The sequence below is a fragment of the Galeopterus variegatus genome, unplaced genomic scaffold (assembly GCF_000696425.1).
Source record: "Galeopterus variegatus unplaced genomic scaffold, G_variegatus-3.0.2 Scaffold682, whole genome shotgun sequence".
Lineage (NCBI taxonomy): Eukaryota > Metazoa > Chordata > Mammalia > Dermoptera > Cynocephalidae > Galeopterus > Galeopterus variegatus.
The window spans coordinates 168,161-185,346 of NW_007726793.1; the positions used below are offsets into that span (position 1 = coordinate 168,161).

Genomic DNA, 17,186 nt, shown 5'->3' on the forward strand with positions numbered 1-17,186 from the left:
TCATCAGGTGTCCTTTTGTAGTATTATTTGGTTTTCAGTTTATTATGGAATTTATCTGCATCTAGAATATAAGCCTCATAAAGGTCTTCAATGTTGGACTTAAGTTAGTGACTGATAATGCTGGATTAAAGATTGATATTCGATCTTGACTCTTTTGTACAAAACTGTGAGTATTTTGTAAATACAATAATAAAAAGCAACTTGATTGACCTAAAGTGCTAATGTCACATAAGGAAATATATATTCAGTCCAGTAATGTGCAAACCAATGGATCTTCAGGCCCGAATACAAAATTTCATATTTGATTCTTCCTTTTATTCAGTCCCCCAGTTCAATGCCTTGTCAACTTTTCACTCCTTATCTTTAAAACTACATTTTAATAAAATTGAAATATTTATTAGGATATCATTTTTTTTCTTTTTTTAATAATATAAATAATCTGAGGTCATGTATTATACATAATGCTTTTTTTTGCCTTTTTCTCATTAATTTTCATGTTATTGCATGCTCTCCAAAATCATAATTTTAAGTATCTTTATAATAGTCCACCAAATGAATGGATCAAAACATACTCTATTATTCTTCCATTGTTTAAACATCATAATTATTCCCAAGACACTTATCTTCCGCCTGATAGTCACTGGATTCTGCCTTTCCTTTCCATTTTTACACCTGCCATTTTTTTATATGTGAATTATTATAAAGTCTTCTTAAGTAGAAGGAAGGGAGCTAGCATGTTTTAAATACTTCCTGTACCCGTATACTAGGCAATGGTGATCAGCATACATTATTTTATTTAATAGAGTAACCATAGTTACCTAATATTTGTCAGGCCTTATTCTTGTTACTTTACGTCCATGATACTGTTTCATCCCCATAACAAAAATGCAGGCATGTTTTATGGTTCCATTTGAAAAAAATAAAAGTGTTGAGGCTTGGTAGCCTCATGTGTGGTCTTTCTGCTTCCACTCTGTGCCCTCCACAAACCGTTCTGCACATTAGCACGAGGCTCCACGTCCCACTGCACCAGGGCTCTCACAGTACTTTCCTTCTCAAGAAGGCCATGGCTCAACATCTCCAAGCACTTACACAAAGGCTTTTGAATAACTGTTCCCCTGATCTCTTCATTCTTTATTCTCTAGACTTTCCACCGTCATCAGGCAAGGTTTCTTATTGCCCCATGCTCATTTGTCATATTCCATTTCCTTGCTAATTAAATTATAAATTACATACTCTATTATTCTTCCATTGTTTAAACATCATAATTATTCCCAAGACACTTATCTTCCGCCTGATAGTCACTGGATTCTGCCTTTCCTTTCCATTTTTACACCTGCCATTTTTTTATATGTGAATTATTATAAAGTCTTCTTAAGTAGAAGGAAGGGAGCTAGCATGTTTTAAATACTTCCTGTACCCGTATACTAGGCAATGGTGATCAGCATACATTATTTTATTTAATAGAGTAACCATAGTTACCTAATATTTGTCAGGCCTTATTCTTGTTACTTTACGTCCATGATACTGTTTCATCCCCATAACAAAAATGCAGGCATGTTTTATGGTTCCATTTGAAAAAAATAAAAGTGTTGAGGCTTGGTAGCCTCATGTGTGGTCTTTCTGCTTCCACTCTGTGCCCTCCACAAACCGTTCTGCACATTAGCACGAGGCTCCATGTCCCACTGCACCAGGGCTCTCACAGTACTTTCCTTCTCAAGAAGGCCATGGCTCAACATCTCCAAGCACTTACACAAAGGCTTTTGAATAACTGTTCCCCTGATCTCTTCATTCTTTATTCTCTAGACTTTCCACCGTCATCAGGCAAGGTTTCTTATTGCCCCATGCTCATTTGTCATATTCCATTTCCTTGCTAATTAAATTATAAATTACTCAAAGACAAGAACACTATCTTTTACTTCTTGGCATTCATAACAGTGCCAAGCATTGTACTCACAAGGATGCTCCATAAATTTTTATTGACCTGAATTAAACTGAATTTTATGTATATAAATGATGGAGCCAAACATCTTCAGAGTGCAGCCCACCCTCATGCACTCTTTGTGACAGCGATCAGTACTACAGCCAGCGGTGCTTACGGGGTGGACCCCAGACCACCAGTGTGGGCATCTGAATTAAACTGAATTTTATGTATATAAATGATGGAGCCAAACATCTTCAGAGTGCAGCCCACCCTCATGCACTCTTTGTGACGGCGATCAGTACTACAGCCAGCGGTGCTTACGGGGTGGACCCCAGACCACCAGTGTGGGCATCACCTGGCAACTTCTTAGAACTACACAATCTCCAGCCCCACCCCAGACCTTCTGAATCAGAAACTCTGGGGGAGGGTCCAGTAATCTGTGTTTTAAAAGGCCTTCCAAGTGATTCTGGTGCAAGTGCAAATTTGCAAACCTCTGCTACAAGCACAGTTAGCTTAGAACACAGCTCAATGCAGTTCCTACAAAATGGCACAATTAACAACTAAGTAGAAACCCTCTGACCTGCTGTCACTTAACTAGCAGCTGCTGTTCAGTTTCTAGAGTTATGTATAATAAAAGAAGTTCTTCACCAATTCTAATTCTGTTGTAGAATAACACTGATGTTAAACAGATATTTCAGAAATAAATTTTTTTGATGTGGTTGAAGTTAGCATTTCCCTGACTTTGAATCTTGTGGGGATTTTTTAAAAATTTGAAACTATGCATTATTACAGCTGTTTGAAATTTTAAGAGCCACTGTTGGTTTTCCCCTTGTTTTACAAGGAAAACAACAGTGAGACCATCTGTGTATTCCTTAAATAAAACAAGAATCTAAAAAATTACGTCATTCCTTTAAGTCATTCCATAAAAGTTCAGAGGGAGCTGTGGTAAGAAATAAGGCCAATAAGGAAGGAAAGCAGAAAACTATGAATATTTACATGTCTTTAGAAAAAAGGAAGCAAGTTTCTTGCTACATGGTCACAAAAATCTCCTTATTCCCTTTTACTTGCTGCAGAAGCATTCGATGAAGCTTCCTTTTGACTCATAAGTCTTATATGACTGTTTTTCTCTTTTGCTATTCAGGAGTAAGTTTGCTGATTCCCGCTGGGGCCATTCCCCAAGGGAGAGTCTATGAAATGTATGTGACTGTACACAGGAAAGAAAATATGAGGTAAGCATGCTTTTCTGGTGCACCTGATTTTATCACTGTCTAACTTGGAGAACTGTGCAATAGAAAGAATAAACCAAACCTATTTTTGTCTTGATTGCCCTGCTTCTGACATACATTTTTCCTCTAGACTGACAAAAGGTCAAGTTTTCCTTTTCTTTGTCTTTGAAGCTCCAGACTCTTTTACAGATCTTGAATATGGGTAGAAGGCCAGAGATCTTTTCTGTGAACATGCAGCTGAAAAAATGGCCAGAAATGTGATCCATAGTTTGTCCAGAGAGATATGTGGGTAGACACAGAGACATCAACTTCATGTGGCCTGGCTCAGGAATCCAGCCTGTTCCCATTATAGAGTTAAAGGTCAGAAAGGATTGTACAGCCCCTTAACTCCTGACCTGCCACTCCCACCTGAGCCTGGTACTTAATTCTTCCCCACAGATTCTTTTGTGACTTTCTTCTAGCTTAACCAGTATCAACCTCCTACTTATGTTTAAACACTTATAAATTCCATGCTTTTTTTCAAACTAGGCCTAAGGTTGAACAAAACTAGGTTGAATCAAAAGGCCTGTTTCTACTGTGTCATCATCATAAAGATGAAATTATTTTAAGTAAAAATAACAAGAAGAGTTTAGAAGTCTTGAATTCAGTTTTCAGTTTGACCTCCAATGAATTGCATATGGTCTTTTTTGATTAGTTACCATATAAAGTGCATGTGTTAAATAGTGCTTTAGAGGCCTGACTGGTTAATATTTCTGAAGTTCACTAAGATCTTAAAATAAAAGATATTGTTAAAATGGAGATCATCATCATGTAATTATCATTGTTTTTCCCAGGGGGAAGAGCGTGGGCATCTCAGCTTTGAGCTCTGAACACAAAGCCTGAGTGACAAATGTAGACCTAGGCTGTCAATATAGCACATTACACCTTTTCTCTTCCCCTCTGTCATCCTTAGAAAAACATCCATTTCTAGTCTTGTTCTTCAGTAGCTGAAGAGCTCTTTTATTATGCTCTCAGGTGGAGATATTGGTATTTATAATTGATATGACCCAGAACATCTTTTCTTCAGGTGGTGTACTTTCACCTCCACGAACACTAGCCCATGTAAGAAAATGATAAAATTCTTTGAGTATTATTCATGCCTTAAATTTGAGCAACAGAAAATCACTAAAAGGCTTGTATTTACCCACATCAAATATTTTTTTTTTTCATTCCCGATGCAAAGCAGCATTCATAGGCCATCAGAGCTCCCCTCTTTTGCAAACAGAAGAGAAGATCATTAGCAAACTCCAAAATCTCGGTTTTATTTTCATTCTCCTGTCCAGAGTCAAGGTTAACATTAAGTAGATCCATCCATCAAGGCTTTTGCCAACATGGACATTTTGTTTAAACAGCAACAAGTATTGGCTTTTGCTTTATGCTAAGAAGCCGGGAGGTGCTCATGGTCTCTTATTTTCATCTGATTACCACTGTCTTCCACTGAAGATGAAGCCCTAAGGGGCTGCTGCAGGCAAGGGCTGAAGCTGAAGGATATGTGTGCTCACGCCTGCTCCGGTTTTCCTTCTGTAGTTTAGCTGGCATCATAACCAGGATAATTGTATATATTAGATGAAGGAAAGAGAAAACAGAAAATTGATAAAGCTAGACACTTCTGCTTTTAGGTTCCTCTGCCTTTGACTATTGAGAAAAGGAGAGTATAAATCACTTCTTGCTATGCCTACTACCTGAAGTTAGGTGCAGAGGGAATTTTCTATTGAATTTGCTGTGCATCAAAGAAGTTCTGTATATAAAAATAAAGCTAGAGAAACCTGAGGACCACAAAAGAAAATATGTACCAGAGACCATAAAAAAAGAACAAACACAAGAAGATAACCCTGCCTGTGCTAAATGAGAAGTCCTCTCTTCACTAATTTTCTGCTTTGAACTAAATGCATTTTTCTTATAAAAACACACTGACAAGAATGTGCTTCAGACTACAGCAATAATCCAAATCATCTGCTGCCATTTATTCAGCATGTTCTTAATTTCATGTATTCCTCATCACAACTCTGCAAGCTATAGTGAGCTCCCCTTTAAAGACAAAGAAATTAAAGCTCCGGGAAGTTGGCTCACATGGCCAGGGTTTCAAAGTTACTAACTGAGGGAGGCAGAATTCAAACCCAGGGTCATCTAACCCCAAAGCTCTTCCGCTTGCTAATGTGCCATCCCCCCTCCATAGCACGATACACGAACCAAGCCTCTGCCTCCTGTTTCTAGTGCATTTTTGGACACACCTTCTATTGCTCACTAAAGCCTCCCTCTATCCTTACCTCTAACCCCAAAGCTCTTCCGCTTGCTAATGTGCCATCCCCCCTCCATAGCACGATACACGAACCAAGCCTCTGCCTCTTGTTTCTAGTGCATTTTTGGACACACCTTCTATTGCTCACTAAAGCCTCCCTCTATCCTTACCAGATATGAGATAGAACTTCTTTGGGAGAAGGCACTCTGAGGACATCAGACAAGGTAGATGTTACTTCAAAGCACTCATAGGAAAATTCTGAGCATTTTTCTCCATTTTCTTTCTCTCTGATTCCTTTTATTGAATCCAAAATGGGTGTGTTTCCAGCTGATCATCTGCTGATGCGAATTATCTGAAGGGAGGCATGAACTTAATTACATGTAGCATAGTGAATGTGACAAGAGGGGCCTTATCATGAGAGAAAGCACAGACAGGCAGATGAATAAATAACCTGAATGAAGCACAGACACGGGACAAGCCAACTCTGGCCAAAGAGTGTGCAGAGCTGCAAGGCTGTGCTCAGGATTTCTGCCTCTCCTGCATTACAGAACTCTGGGGAGGCTGCAAAGCCTGTTTCCCCATGGATACAATTTCCACCATTAATGGCACTAATGCAGGCCTTTTTACCTTATTTCTAGCAGCAGTTTTTTTAAAAAATGAGTGACTCAGACTGAAACGTTGCTCTTTGTCAGTTCTTTTTGAAAAACAATTTGCGTTAAAGATATGAAAGTTAATTTTCCCTTTTCTCCGCATTCTGTACTCACCTAGCAGTTTTATCCAAAGGCAAAAAAAATCAATATATAGAAATCCCAAATATAAAGGTAAATGAAACACTTTTTTTGTAAACTGTGGGGAGCCACAGAAGGTTTCTAAGCAGCCAAGTGACACAGAATAGCAGCGCTTTTTAAGGACTGATCTGGTGACCACGTGCGGGCTGGACTGATGAAGGGACAGAGGCGTCTCCCTGGGGGCCGGGCCTGGGTGGGCTGTGGCAATCCTCTAGGCATGAGGAGAGGGGAATGAGCCAGGCCTGAGCCCGACAGAATGGAAATGAGATGTGTTTCACCAGAAAACATATTTCACAACCGGCTAGAAACGTTGCAGAGGAGTGGCCAAACACAGCAAATATATTTAGGAATCAAGCCTCGGGCACGGAGAGAGTTTTGAGAGCCATGAAAGAGGTCAGAAGCAGCACAGGGTTTGCGGAAGGCAGATTGGGATTTGGATGTGCTGGGCCTGCGGGAGTGGGGAGTGGGGAGGGGGATGCGTGCTGGAGGCACACAGGTGAGGTCATGGCTGCCGGTGAACCTCCACCCAAGAGAAGGCACAGGCAGAAAGGAGAGAGCTGGGGAGAGAAGTTTGGGAAGCATTCCCGTTCAGATTTGAGTGTGGTTAGAGAAACTAAATGGAACATGTGAAGATAAGGCAGATAAATGAAGAGTTTGCATCTAGCACAGTGCTTAACATCTAGTGGCCCTCAATGAATGTTTTTGTATGAAAGGATAAATATAAGGATAAATAAACAACTTGGAGTATAATAGGATCTCAAAAATCAAAGGTAAAGGGAGCTTCAAGATGGAAAGGTGGTTGACAGAGGCGTCATTAGAATTAAAATGTAAAGAAAGTAGAAGAACATTAAAAAATGTTTGGGTTCATCAATTGCAGGACATTGGTGGCCTTTACGATTTGTTTTATTGATGAAATCCCACTAGAAAGGGTTTAAGGCGTGAGTTAGTGGTGAGGCAACTAAAACTTTCATATATAGCTAGTAAAATAAAAGTAGTAAAGTACTATATTATGATAAACTTAGAGGGCCAAAAATCCCTTATGTGGGTAATCATATAGGAGAAAGTTTTTATTTATTTTAACAAGTTATTGTTTGGAACTTTGTAAAATGGTAGTTGATGTTATTATTTCTTGGGTGAAACTCAATGATATTTCTCCTTTTAGGAAGAGATTTGTTTCTCATTCATGAGTCCCAAGTTCCTCAGTTTGAAAGAATAGCTATAAAAAGACTAAAGATGAGGGGACAGTGAGTCCAGGTATATTTAAATCTTATTTTCTCACTGTTCTCCACAATGTTTACTTTTTAAAATACTGTTTCTAAAGAAATGCTTCTAGGTGGTTTATGGAAACACATTCTTTTCAATGGCAGGGAAATGATTTTAAGTAAGTGAATGAAAAAAGATAAGGAAATGGGAAAAATAAATGTTATAAAAGATAAGATAAAGTCAGGTGAACAGTTAGAATATAAAAGATTTGGTGTAAATCCCAGCACACTTCCTGATAATAAGTTATGAATGTACTATTTTGAAGCTTTCAAGAGGGGAACGTGTTAAGTTACAAGATCCAAGTGTCCATGAGGAAAGGAAATACGCCCAAACAAAGCTCAATTATTTCTCCTTTGGTTCCTCATACAGAAGACATTTTGTTAATACAATGAACAGCATCCTTAAAAACAGCAATGAGTTTCAAAGGCTGCTTCTATTTAGTGTCCCTCAGTGGAAGTAGATTGTATAAGACCCAAGTATAAATTCAGTACAATAATTCCACAAGGATTCAGCCATTCCGTCCAGAGCACAATGCTTAGCTGTTCAGGCTTAATCCAGGGATAGATTTTGGCGTGTCTAGGGACATGGTGACACGCCCTTCAGAGTGGCTTCCATAAATATTTTCTTTTGCTCAATTGAGCTTCTGATAGCAAGTGAGTTAGATATTCCCTGTCAGGTACCTAGAGTGCATATATTTCAAGTTGCCATTTATGTGTGAAGGCGTGTGCTTTAAAAGGCAGCTGAGCCTAGGGTGGGGTTGTCATCCTGAGGGACCTGACAGAAGACACGTGTGTTAAATAGAAGGCATCTCATCTCCCCACAGAGGTGGATGGAGATAGATTCCTTCTAAGGGGTTTTTAGCCTGCTGTAGCAAACAGACGAGAAAAATTTATCATGGCCCTAAACCATTATAAACAACTCAGAACACACTACTGGGTGAAGAAAACTAAATGACTTGCGTTTGAAATGTAGCTTTGCCAATGACTGGCTTTCCGTCCTTAGGCAAGTGTGTCAATATCTCTAGATTTCAGTTTTCTGCAAAAGAGGTAATATAAATACTTACTCTAACTACCTTACAGGTGTGCCATGAGCAGCAAATGCAATTTCTTCTATGAAAGTTTTGTAAATTATGCAATTTTGTGTAGAAGTTCTCACTGATAACAGCAAGCAAAGGATGAGAAAATATGTCTGACAGAAACTGAAACTCCTCTTTGTGGGCTTTGTGCTCGAGGCCTAGGAACCCATCCAGCATTTACCATGATATTATCCTTGATGGACTTTGAAAAGCCTTTAAAATTTTAATCATTGTTCTTTGCTGAATTTCTACTTGATTGGTGCTTCTGTAGCTAATTTTTGCTCTGTGTTCATTTTCATATCATCTGCAATTAATATTTACAAATTGCTTGAATAGCTTAGAGAACACGTAAGACATAAAGGAGTGAAGGCTTTCTCTGCAAAAACATGAATCAGACGTATTTATTATTTCCTGTTCTTTACGTATTTTAATATCCTCTCTTTATATAAATAAAGAAATGTGAATTCATACACCATGACTTTTGATTTCACATAGTTAAATCTTACTCTTCCCTAAGTCACTCCTTCCGTATATGCTTGGAAATGTTTCCAATTTCAACGCTACTTCTTTCATCTTGAAAACATGTAAGAGATTCTTATTATTTCTTCTTTGTTTTTCATTCCATTAGGAATTCCACTCCAGCACTTTCCTATTCATTACATTCTTGCACCTCACTGGGTTAATAAATTCTTTTGACACCTACTGCCCCTCCTTCCTTCTCCTTCCCTTGCTATCCCTCCTCCAAGAATGGTGCCCATCAATATTGTATGCCAGGGGTGTGCTCAGAGAGTACAGGTCTGACAGCCCCCAACCCAGCGGGGAGTCTTCTTCTCCCTTCTGTTCCAACTCAGTGATGAGGAGAACCCCTCCTCCTTCCTGCCTCAAGCACCGGCTGCTAGCACCAGACTGAGAGACAGATGTTTCCAATCCCCAACTATATTGCAAAGGCCACTTGAAATGGATTCTACTTTAGTCTCCTGCCTTAAAAGTTTAATGCTCACTTCTCAAGATACACTTGTAACTAAAAGGTGAGAGTAGTGCTCAGGAAAATGCAATCACCCCCAGTAGGAAAAGCAGAATTAAGCAATAATAAAGTCACTGCTCAAGGCAGATAGTGGGATATTAACAATGACACCATGAAAGGAAACCTTCACTCATGGTCTAAGAGAATGAATTTCAGGCTGGAAGGAGCAGGACAACTGCATTAAGAGGAAATGAAAATCAAGGTGGTAAAGGGAGTAGTAGTGAGGTCTCAAGCTGCTGCTGATAACCTTATGATTCCAAATATAAGTACATTTCCAAATACCGAGATTACTTCGTATTTAATAGAGGGAACTGTGTTGTTCTTCATAGAGAACGGAAATGATATTAAAAGACTAAAAGTAGGTAAAAATCATTTTGGTTTTCTAAATAGGAAGAAAGGAAAGCCATAGGTTGGTGGGATCCTAGTGCAATTTTAGAATGAGAGAGAAAGTAGTGATAGTCAAGGATTATTAAGGGGGAAATATGCCAAATTTTAAATGAGTTCTTAGAACTGGTAATAGTCAACTGTGAAAGCTCTAAGATTTGACCTTGTTTGTTAGCTACCAAGTTAGCTGCCACAGTTTCATGAATGCTGATAGAAGACACAAGACTCTTTAGTCAGAGACAAAGGACAGTTTATTATTCATAGCATTAGAACTATCTGGGGTGTCATTTTTGTGCCAGTTTCCCGAGCTCCAGTTCCAAAAGGGTGAGGCAAAGAAGATCAGACGACATCTTCATACTCAGTGGTTTTTTCATTCCAGGAAAAGACCTCTGAGCCTAGGAACCTGGATCTTTTATAAGGAGAAGTAGACACGCCTGCTATTTACACCAGAGGTAGACACTATCTGTATCTTGCAAGGCAATTGCTATGCAAGCATCCTTGAAGAGACAGTCAGGAGCATTCAGAAACATGAGAAATCAGTGGAGAATTGTCTTCCAACCATATTAAAAACAATAATAGCTGCTATCATTTATTCAGTGTTAAATAGAGGTAGGCCATGGTTATAAACTAACTTCTTGATTATGTAATAAATAATATATAAACTAGAGATAAAGACTAGAAAAGAATCAATTTCAAGTGGCCATTGTAATTATGAAGGAATATATGTCCTTTGTAATATCCATGTGAATGAGATGGAAAGATGTGAATGGACAATGTCCATTTTAATGGGTTTATATTTGGTTGAGCTGAATAACTCAAAGTATTAATGTCAGCCTAGAGAAACGTTTCCTGTGGTATCCTTGAAAAGGTCTTTGCCCTTGCCCTATTCTTGTGTTACAATGTTATCAATGACTGGAATGAGAACACAAATGGCAGTCATATAAGATTTATAAAAAATAAAAGACTAGAAGAGACAGCCAATATTTGGAGGAAAGACATAGCATTAGGAAATAGACGGCCTGAAATTTACCCTGAAACTATTAAAGTGAAATTAAAATGCTAAACATAAATGTCTATACCTAGGTTTAGAAGCCATCATTATAACCACAGAAGGATATAGACTTAACCTAAGAGCCTTTCATGTTAGAAATACTTAGAATGGTTACCTTTAATAAATTACTTAAGCTCCTTGGGTTTTCATTGCCTCATTTATAAACGAGATGCTTAACCATACTATTTCCCTCTTCCTGTCTAACTGGAGCCTGCTAAATAATATTTATAAGTAATTAAGTAATTACTTGATTGAGAATAAACTAAGGCAACAATTTTGTGAGGCATGAATATAACTGTGTATTCCAAATAAAGAAAACAGTAGTCTCACTATACTGTCTACTTGAGTACTGAGTTCATTTCAGGGTGCCCCACTTTAATAAGGACATTGAAACACTGACAAACATCCTTATGAAAATGAAGGTAGAAATATATGTTTTCCATCTGAGGTTGAAAAAACTGAAGTGTTTGGTCTGTAATAAAGAAGAGTTTAAAGACATCATTACAACCTCCAAATATATGAACCAGTGAACTGTAATTTTGAATATGTCTAAAGCACTAACCTTCTGTCAGCTATGCTGTAGAAAGGCTGTGGCTTTGGATGGAAGGTGGTACTCGATGACCCTGGAGGGCCCTTCTAAAATCTATGAGTCCCTGCTTTCTAAAGCCACGCTATTCTGACAGAGTAGTTTGAGTACCGTGTTTGAGAAGGCGTTGCTTTTAATCCCCGCACTAACTTGCTCTGGTTACTTGTGAAACTCTGGACAATCCACTCAACACTTTGCGGACAAAATCCCCACATATCAACTGATAAGTGTGGTTAATGCATCCATTTGCTTGTTGATTAGTCTTCCTGGGGAAATAATTTAAGCTACTAAAAAATATATGAACATAAAGTATTTGGATCTTTAAGTTTTTTTCTGGCCAGATTCTCAGAGTATGAAGAATGATAAGTAAAGAGATAGTTTTAATTGGTATAGAAATACAGTTCTATATTCTTTTTGGTCATATTTGAACGAATGAATCTTCTCTACTAGTCTGAATTATTCCTGAAAGTCATTTGGACTAAATTTAGCTCCAGGGTGTCCCCATTCTGAGGTGATTTTTTTAAAAATATTTTTCAAGTTATGTCCTAAAAATGCAAAAGTATTTAAAATCCTGTGAGACCAATGGCAAGTATGATCAGAAGAGCTGGTTATGTAACTTCCTAAGGACTCTGTTCCTTCTCATTCCATCCTAAAAGTATCTGTACATGAATTCAGAGGAAGCCACCAAAGGCAGACCAGTGTCTGAGGGAAGGGGATCAAAGAGATGCTGGCAGATTCACTGCTGTCATAAAGACCTCCAGTCTTGCAAGATCAAGATCTTCGTGCATATAGTGTGTCCTCCCATTTAATTCTGCCTCACTTATCCCACCCCACCCCTCCAAAAAAAAAAAAACAACTCCAAGAGAAATCTATTTGAACTGTTTATACAACTTTAGATCTCAGATCTCAATGAGTACATTCTACGTAAATACTATAGAAATGCCACTGATGCTGTTCCCTGCTCCCCTACCAGGCCACCCATGGAAGACTCTCAGACGCTCTTGACCCCTGTGGTGAGCTGTGGGCCTCCAGGAGCCCTGCTGACCCGCCCAGTCGTCCTCACAATGCATCACTGCGCAGATCCCCATACCGAGGACTGGAAGATCCAGCTCAAGAACCAGGCCGCACAGGGACAGTGGGAGGTGAGCTCCTGTTGCAATACAGACGGAATGCAGGAGCAGTCCATGCAGATTAGCAGGAGCCATCATAGGAAGCCTCTTATGTTTAAAGCAAAACATGGGAAGAATTTTAGCTCACACTCAAAATGAAAGTCAGTCAGACAGACAGACTACTTCCTGAAGGCTTTGTCTTCTGATGGAATACCCAAAGAAAATCGTGAAGCATTAGCTAACTCAGGGAAAGTGCACTTAAGAGTCCAAAGTCCCTTTTAGAATATAGGTACTATATATTGGAAAGAACTACTTTTTTTCTTTTTTAATCTGCAGGTAGAGAAACACTACACCTGGGTCACAAAATGTTAGGAACTTACTTGCAGACAGGTGGCTGGGATATAGTTCTTGTGGACTTAACCTGGGAGAACAGAAAGGGTGTGTCTCCAAAGCTCCACTAGAATGAAGAAAATCTGTGGTATCTTGGCTCTCTGTGGCCATTGCCATCATAACTTCTTAAGGACAATGCCTTAAACACATACTTTTCCTTACATCAGAGCCCTTCACTTAGCACCTATATTTCAGGAATATGTTTACCCCAAAATATCAAATAGTTATGAAAACTATGACATAAATTTATATTTATATATAATTTTAAATATATATAAAATATGAAGTTATAATATACAAAGTATATGTTACCTACTTTGTGGTTGCTTATAGTATTTTTCTTTTAGGAGAGAAATTTTTAGAAAAGATATACATAAAGATTCAAGCCCCCAATAATTTAGGAAAACATTATGGACTTCCTGGGATTAACTGGAATTTCCTTTCTATGAACATGTTCTACTCTTAGCCATATGAGGGGACCACTCCTTGCCACAGGACCTAAAGTGCAGGATTGGAGTCTAGGAATATATGTCATATTAAGACCAGACTTAAGCAGATCGAACTTTAATTCCATTTGAGCTATACATGTTTTATCTGGAAAAATCCCAAAGTCTTAATCTCAGGTGATCCTTAATTTGTTTGTATGATTTTCCGCCTAATACCCTATCTATTTCTGGGTTAGAGCAATAATACTAACAACAATAATAATAGTAAACCAAATAGATGTGGAGAGTGGAAGAGGATAACCCTTATAAAAACACTGTTGTACTTGTGAGTGACTAGGACATGGGCATCTTTATTCTTGGCCATGTCTTCTAGGATGCTTTCTGTAACACGCCGTCACTAGATAATACTTGAGGTTTGCCTTTGTACTGCTGGAGAAGGCAGCTTCTTTCCAGGTGTCCTTTGGGGGCTGGAATAAACCTGGAAATGCTGAGCTTCTTTCTCTCTTTTCCTTTTCAGTTTGAGCTTCCCTTTGGGGTGTAGGTTCTGTTGAAGGAACTATTTTACTGATCATCACTTCCACTTATTTTTATTTCTTGCTGAATATTTTCAAAGTCAAAAAATAATCGAAAATACTGTTTAATGGCTTATATAAAAAGTAACAGAGAAAAGTGTCTTAAAGGCATGGAGTTTGTCATGTCTTGCTTTCCACAGAGTGGCAAACAAGATTACTTAGGAAAGGTGGTGTATTGCTTTGGAAAGTAACTGGCAGGTGAGTTTGGAAGAATACAGTGGAATGCAACTGCCTAATTCCTTAATTTCTGTTATTATTTTCAAACATGTATATTTTTAGGGAAGAAATTGCTATGCTATAATGACATTGTAATAAAATTGCACTTTTGGATTGAATTAGAAACCTAGAGAAGAATGCAACTGCCTAATTCCTTAATTTCTGTTATTATTTTCAAACATGTATATTTTTAGGGAAGAAACTGCTATGCTATAATGACATTGTAATAAAATTGCACTTTTGGATTGAATTAGAAACCTAGAGATTTAAACATTAAATTCTCAGAAACAGATAATAAACTCAGGTACACTAAGGTTGAAAGGATAATTTATAAATGTCTTCTAGATTTTCATGTAGATTCCAGTAATGTACAGTCTTGGAAGATGAAAAAATGCTAAAGAAGGGGCACCTAAATAAAGAATATTATCAGTATAAGGGCAATGGTAGAAAGGGAAATAACGATTAAGGGTTTAAACTGAAGTGTCATAAAGCCTGAGAAAGGAAAAAAAAAGCAGGAAAAAGAATAATCAAAACTCAGGAGAAGAGGTCCTGCCCTATCCACCACCATCCACCACCATCCATGGTGGCCAGTATGCGTCCTTGGTGGCTTAGCCATGATGCATTCCTTCCCTCTTGTCCCCCAGGATGTGGTGGTGGTGGGGGAGGAAAACTTCACCACTCCCTGCTACGTTCAGCTGGACACAGAGGCCTGCCACGTCCTCACAGAGAACCTCAGCACCTACACGCTGGTCGGGCAGTCCACCACCAAAGCGGCCGCCAAGCGCCTGAAGCTGGCCATCTTCGGGCCCCTCTGCTGCTCCTCGCTGGAGTACAGCATCCGAGTCTACTGTCTGGACGACACCCAGGATGCCCTGAAGGTAAGTGGCCTGCCCGACCTGCCCTTTCCCCTTCACCTGGAAGCCGGGGCTTGGCCTGCTGTACCCACCTGGAGATGTGTGTGCCTGCGCCCACGTGTGGGAACACGCGCGTTTGGCCACAAAGAATGCAGTTTTTTTAAAAAAATAGACATTTGTCTGAGGCCATGCTGATATACGAGCTGTTTCCTTCATGCTGATTCCTCCCAAGGGCTACTTTTGTTTACCTTCCTTGATTTCTTTTAATGAAAAATTTAGAAGAATTTGGCAATGAGACCCACGGATGGTAAATAATCTGCTCCCGTGTTTATCTCAGCTGTGTTCTTCCTATAAAAGGGATCGGCGTAATTGCTCACACTGTATGTCCCTCTTGTGTGCCACTTCATTTATGTGCTTTCCCATTCTCTTTAGGAGGGCTCTGGGAGCGGGTTAGCGGTTGACAACAGGCTGCTGCTTTGCAGAATAAACGAGCTTTAATTCCTGGTGTGATTATTGCCATTCACTTCGTCCCATTTGAAGCTCTAAAGGCATACCGTAAGCACCTTTGAAGAAGTTATAATCTAGGAGGAGGAATAAAAGGAAGAGTGCCAAGAGGGTGGAGACATGGCGGAGCATGATAAACGCTGCAGCTGAGATGCAAAGTTCTATGGGAGTGCAGGAGAGGAGGCACCATATCATTCTGAGGCAATCAGCAAAAGGAGGTCACATTTGAGATTGGCCCTAACGGAGGGTAGGGTTTTGACTAAAAATAATGGGGGGGACACAAGGTTTCTAGGTGAAGGGAGGAGCATGAAGAATTACAGAAGCAAACAGAATTACAGAAGTAAATGAAGACTGTGCAGGCACATAGTTTCCAGTAAGCTTAGAGTGATCGGTAGGAGTTGTATTGGGATGGACCGCCAGAGAGAGGAGTTGAGATTCAGTTTACTGAGATAAGGAAGACTGAAGAGGTTTAAACGGAAGAGAGACATGATTGAAAATATGCATTAGAAATATTAGTTTGACTTCAGTGGGAAGATAGAGCCAAGTAAAGGAGTGCATGCTGGAGCTGGCTGATGACAGAGGGGTGATGGAGGGAACAGGTGGAAAAGCTCCTGTTCAAGTAGCCTCTTCGGGACCTGGTGACTGACGCTGCGTGGGTGGGGCAGAAGATCACGTTTCCGCCTGTAAGTAACAGTAGCAAAGCAGAAGGCAGGTGGTAGCCTGGGGCTGTAGCCATGGTGCCTGTCTTTGTCAGTTCAGGCTGCTGTAACAAAGTACCTCATACTGGGTGGCTTACACAGCAAACATTACTTCTCATGGTTCCAGAGGCTGGAAGTCTGAGCTCAGAAGCCATTATGGTCGGGCCCTGGTCTGCTCTTCCAGTCGCAGACAGCCGACTTCCTGCTGTGTCCTCACATGGTGGAGAGAGGGCGATAGAGCCCCCTGGGATCTCTTTTATGAGGGTATTTCAAAAAGTTCATGGAGAGATTTGTATTATTTTCAATTCTATTTTTCCAAAAATTTTTGACTATCCTCAATGAGGTCACCCACTCGTAAGGGTTCCAGCTCATGGCCTAATTACCTCACAAAGGCCCCACCTCCTGATACCATCCCAGTGGGGGTTAGGATTACAGCATATGAATTTGGAGGGACACAAACATTGAGTTCCTAACAGTGCTTTTTCTTTTGAAATAGGAATTAAAGGTATGAATTGAGTATCAAGACAGAGATGCCCAAGGGACAATTAGAAATACGGGTGTGGCTCTCTGAACAGAGAGCAGATCCTGAGATAGAGATTCAGGAACCAGCCATATCGTGTTGATATTCGTCCTCCACAGTGATCAGGGAGAACACCAAGGGAGGGTAGAGGAAGAAAATAATCATGAAAATAATAAATATTACTGAGAGCATTCCGTGTGCCAAGCAAAATTCTAAATATTTTATATTATTCACTTAATCTTCACAAGAATCCTATAAAATACGATTATCCCCACTTTACA

General features: G+C 39.5%; 1 protein-coding gene across 1 annotated transcript in view; it reads left to right on the plus strand.

Annotated features, from left to right (window-relative positions):
• The window catches only part of LOC103589383 (netrin receptor UNC5C), a 61,926-nt gene that overhangs the window by 22,445 nt on the left and 22,295 nt on the right, over nucleotides 1–17,186 (plus strand). Inside the window, exons 5-7 of the mRNA XM_008571335.1 lie at nucleotides 3,063–3,150; nucleotides 12,570–12,738; nucleotides 14,974–15,207. Coding sequence (XP_008569557.1) covers nucleotides 3,063–3,150; nucleotides 12,570–12,738; nucleotides 14,974–15,207 — 491 coding nt within the window. The remainder of the gene's footprint in view (nucleotides 1–3,062; nucleotides 3,151–12,569; nucleotides 12,739–14,973; nucleotides 15,208–17,186) is intronic.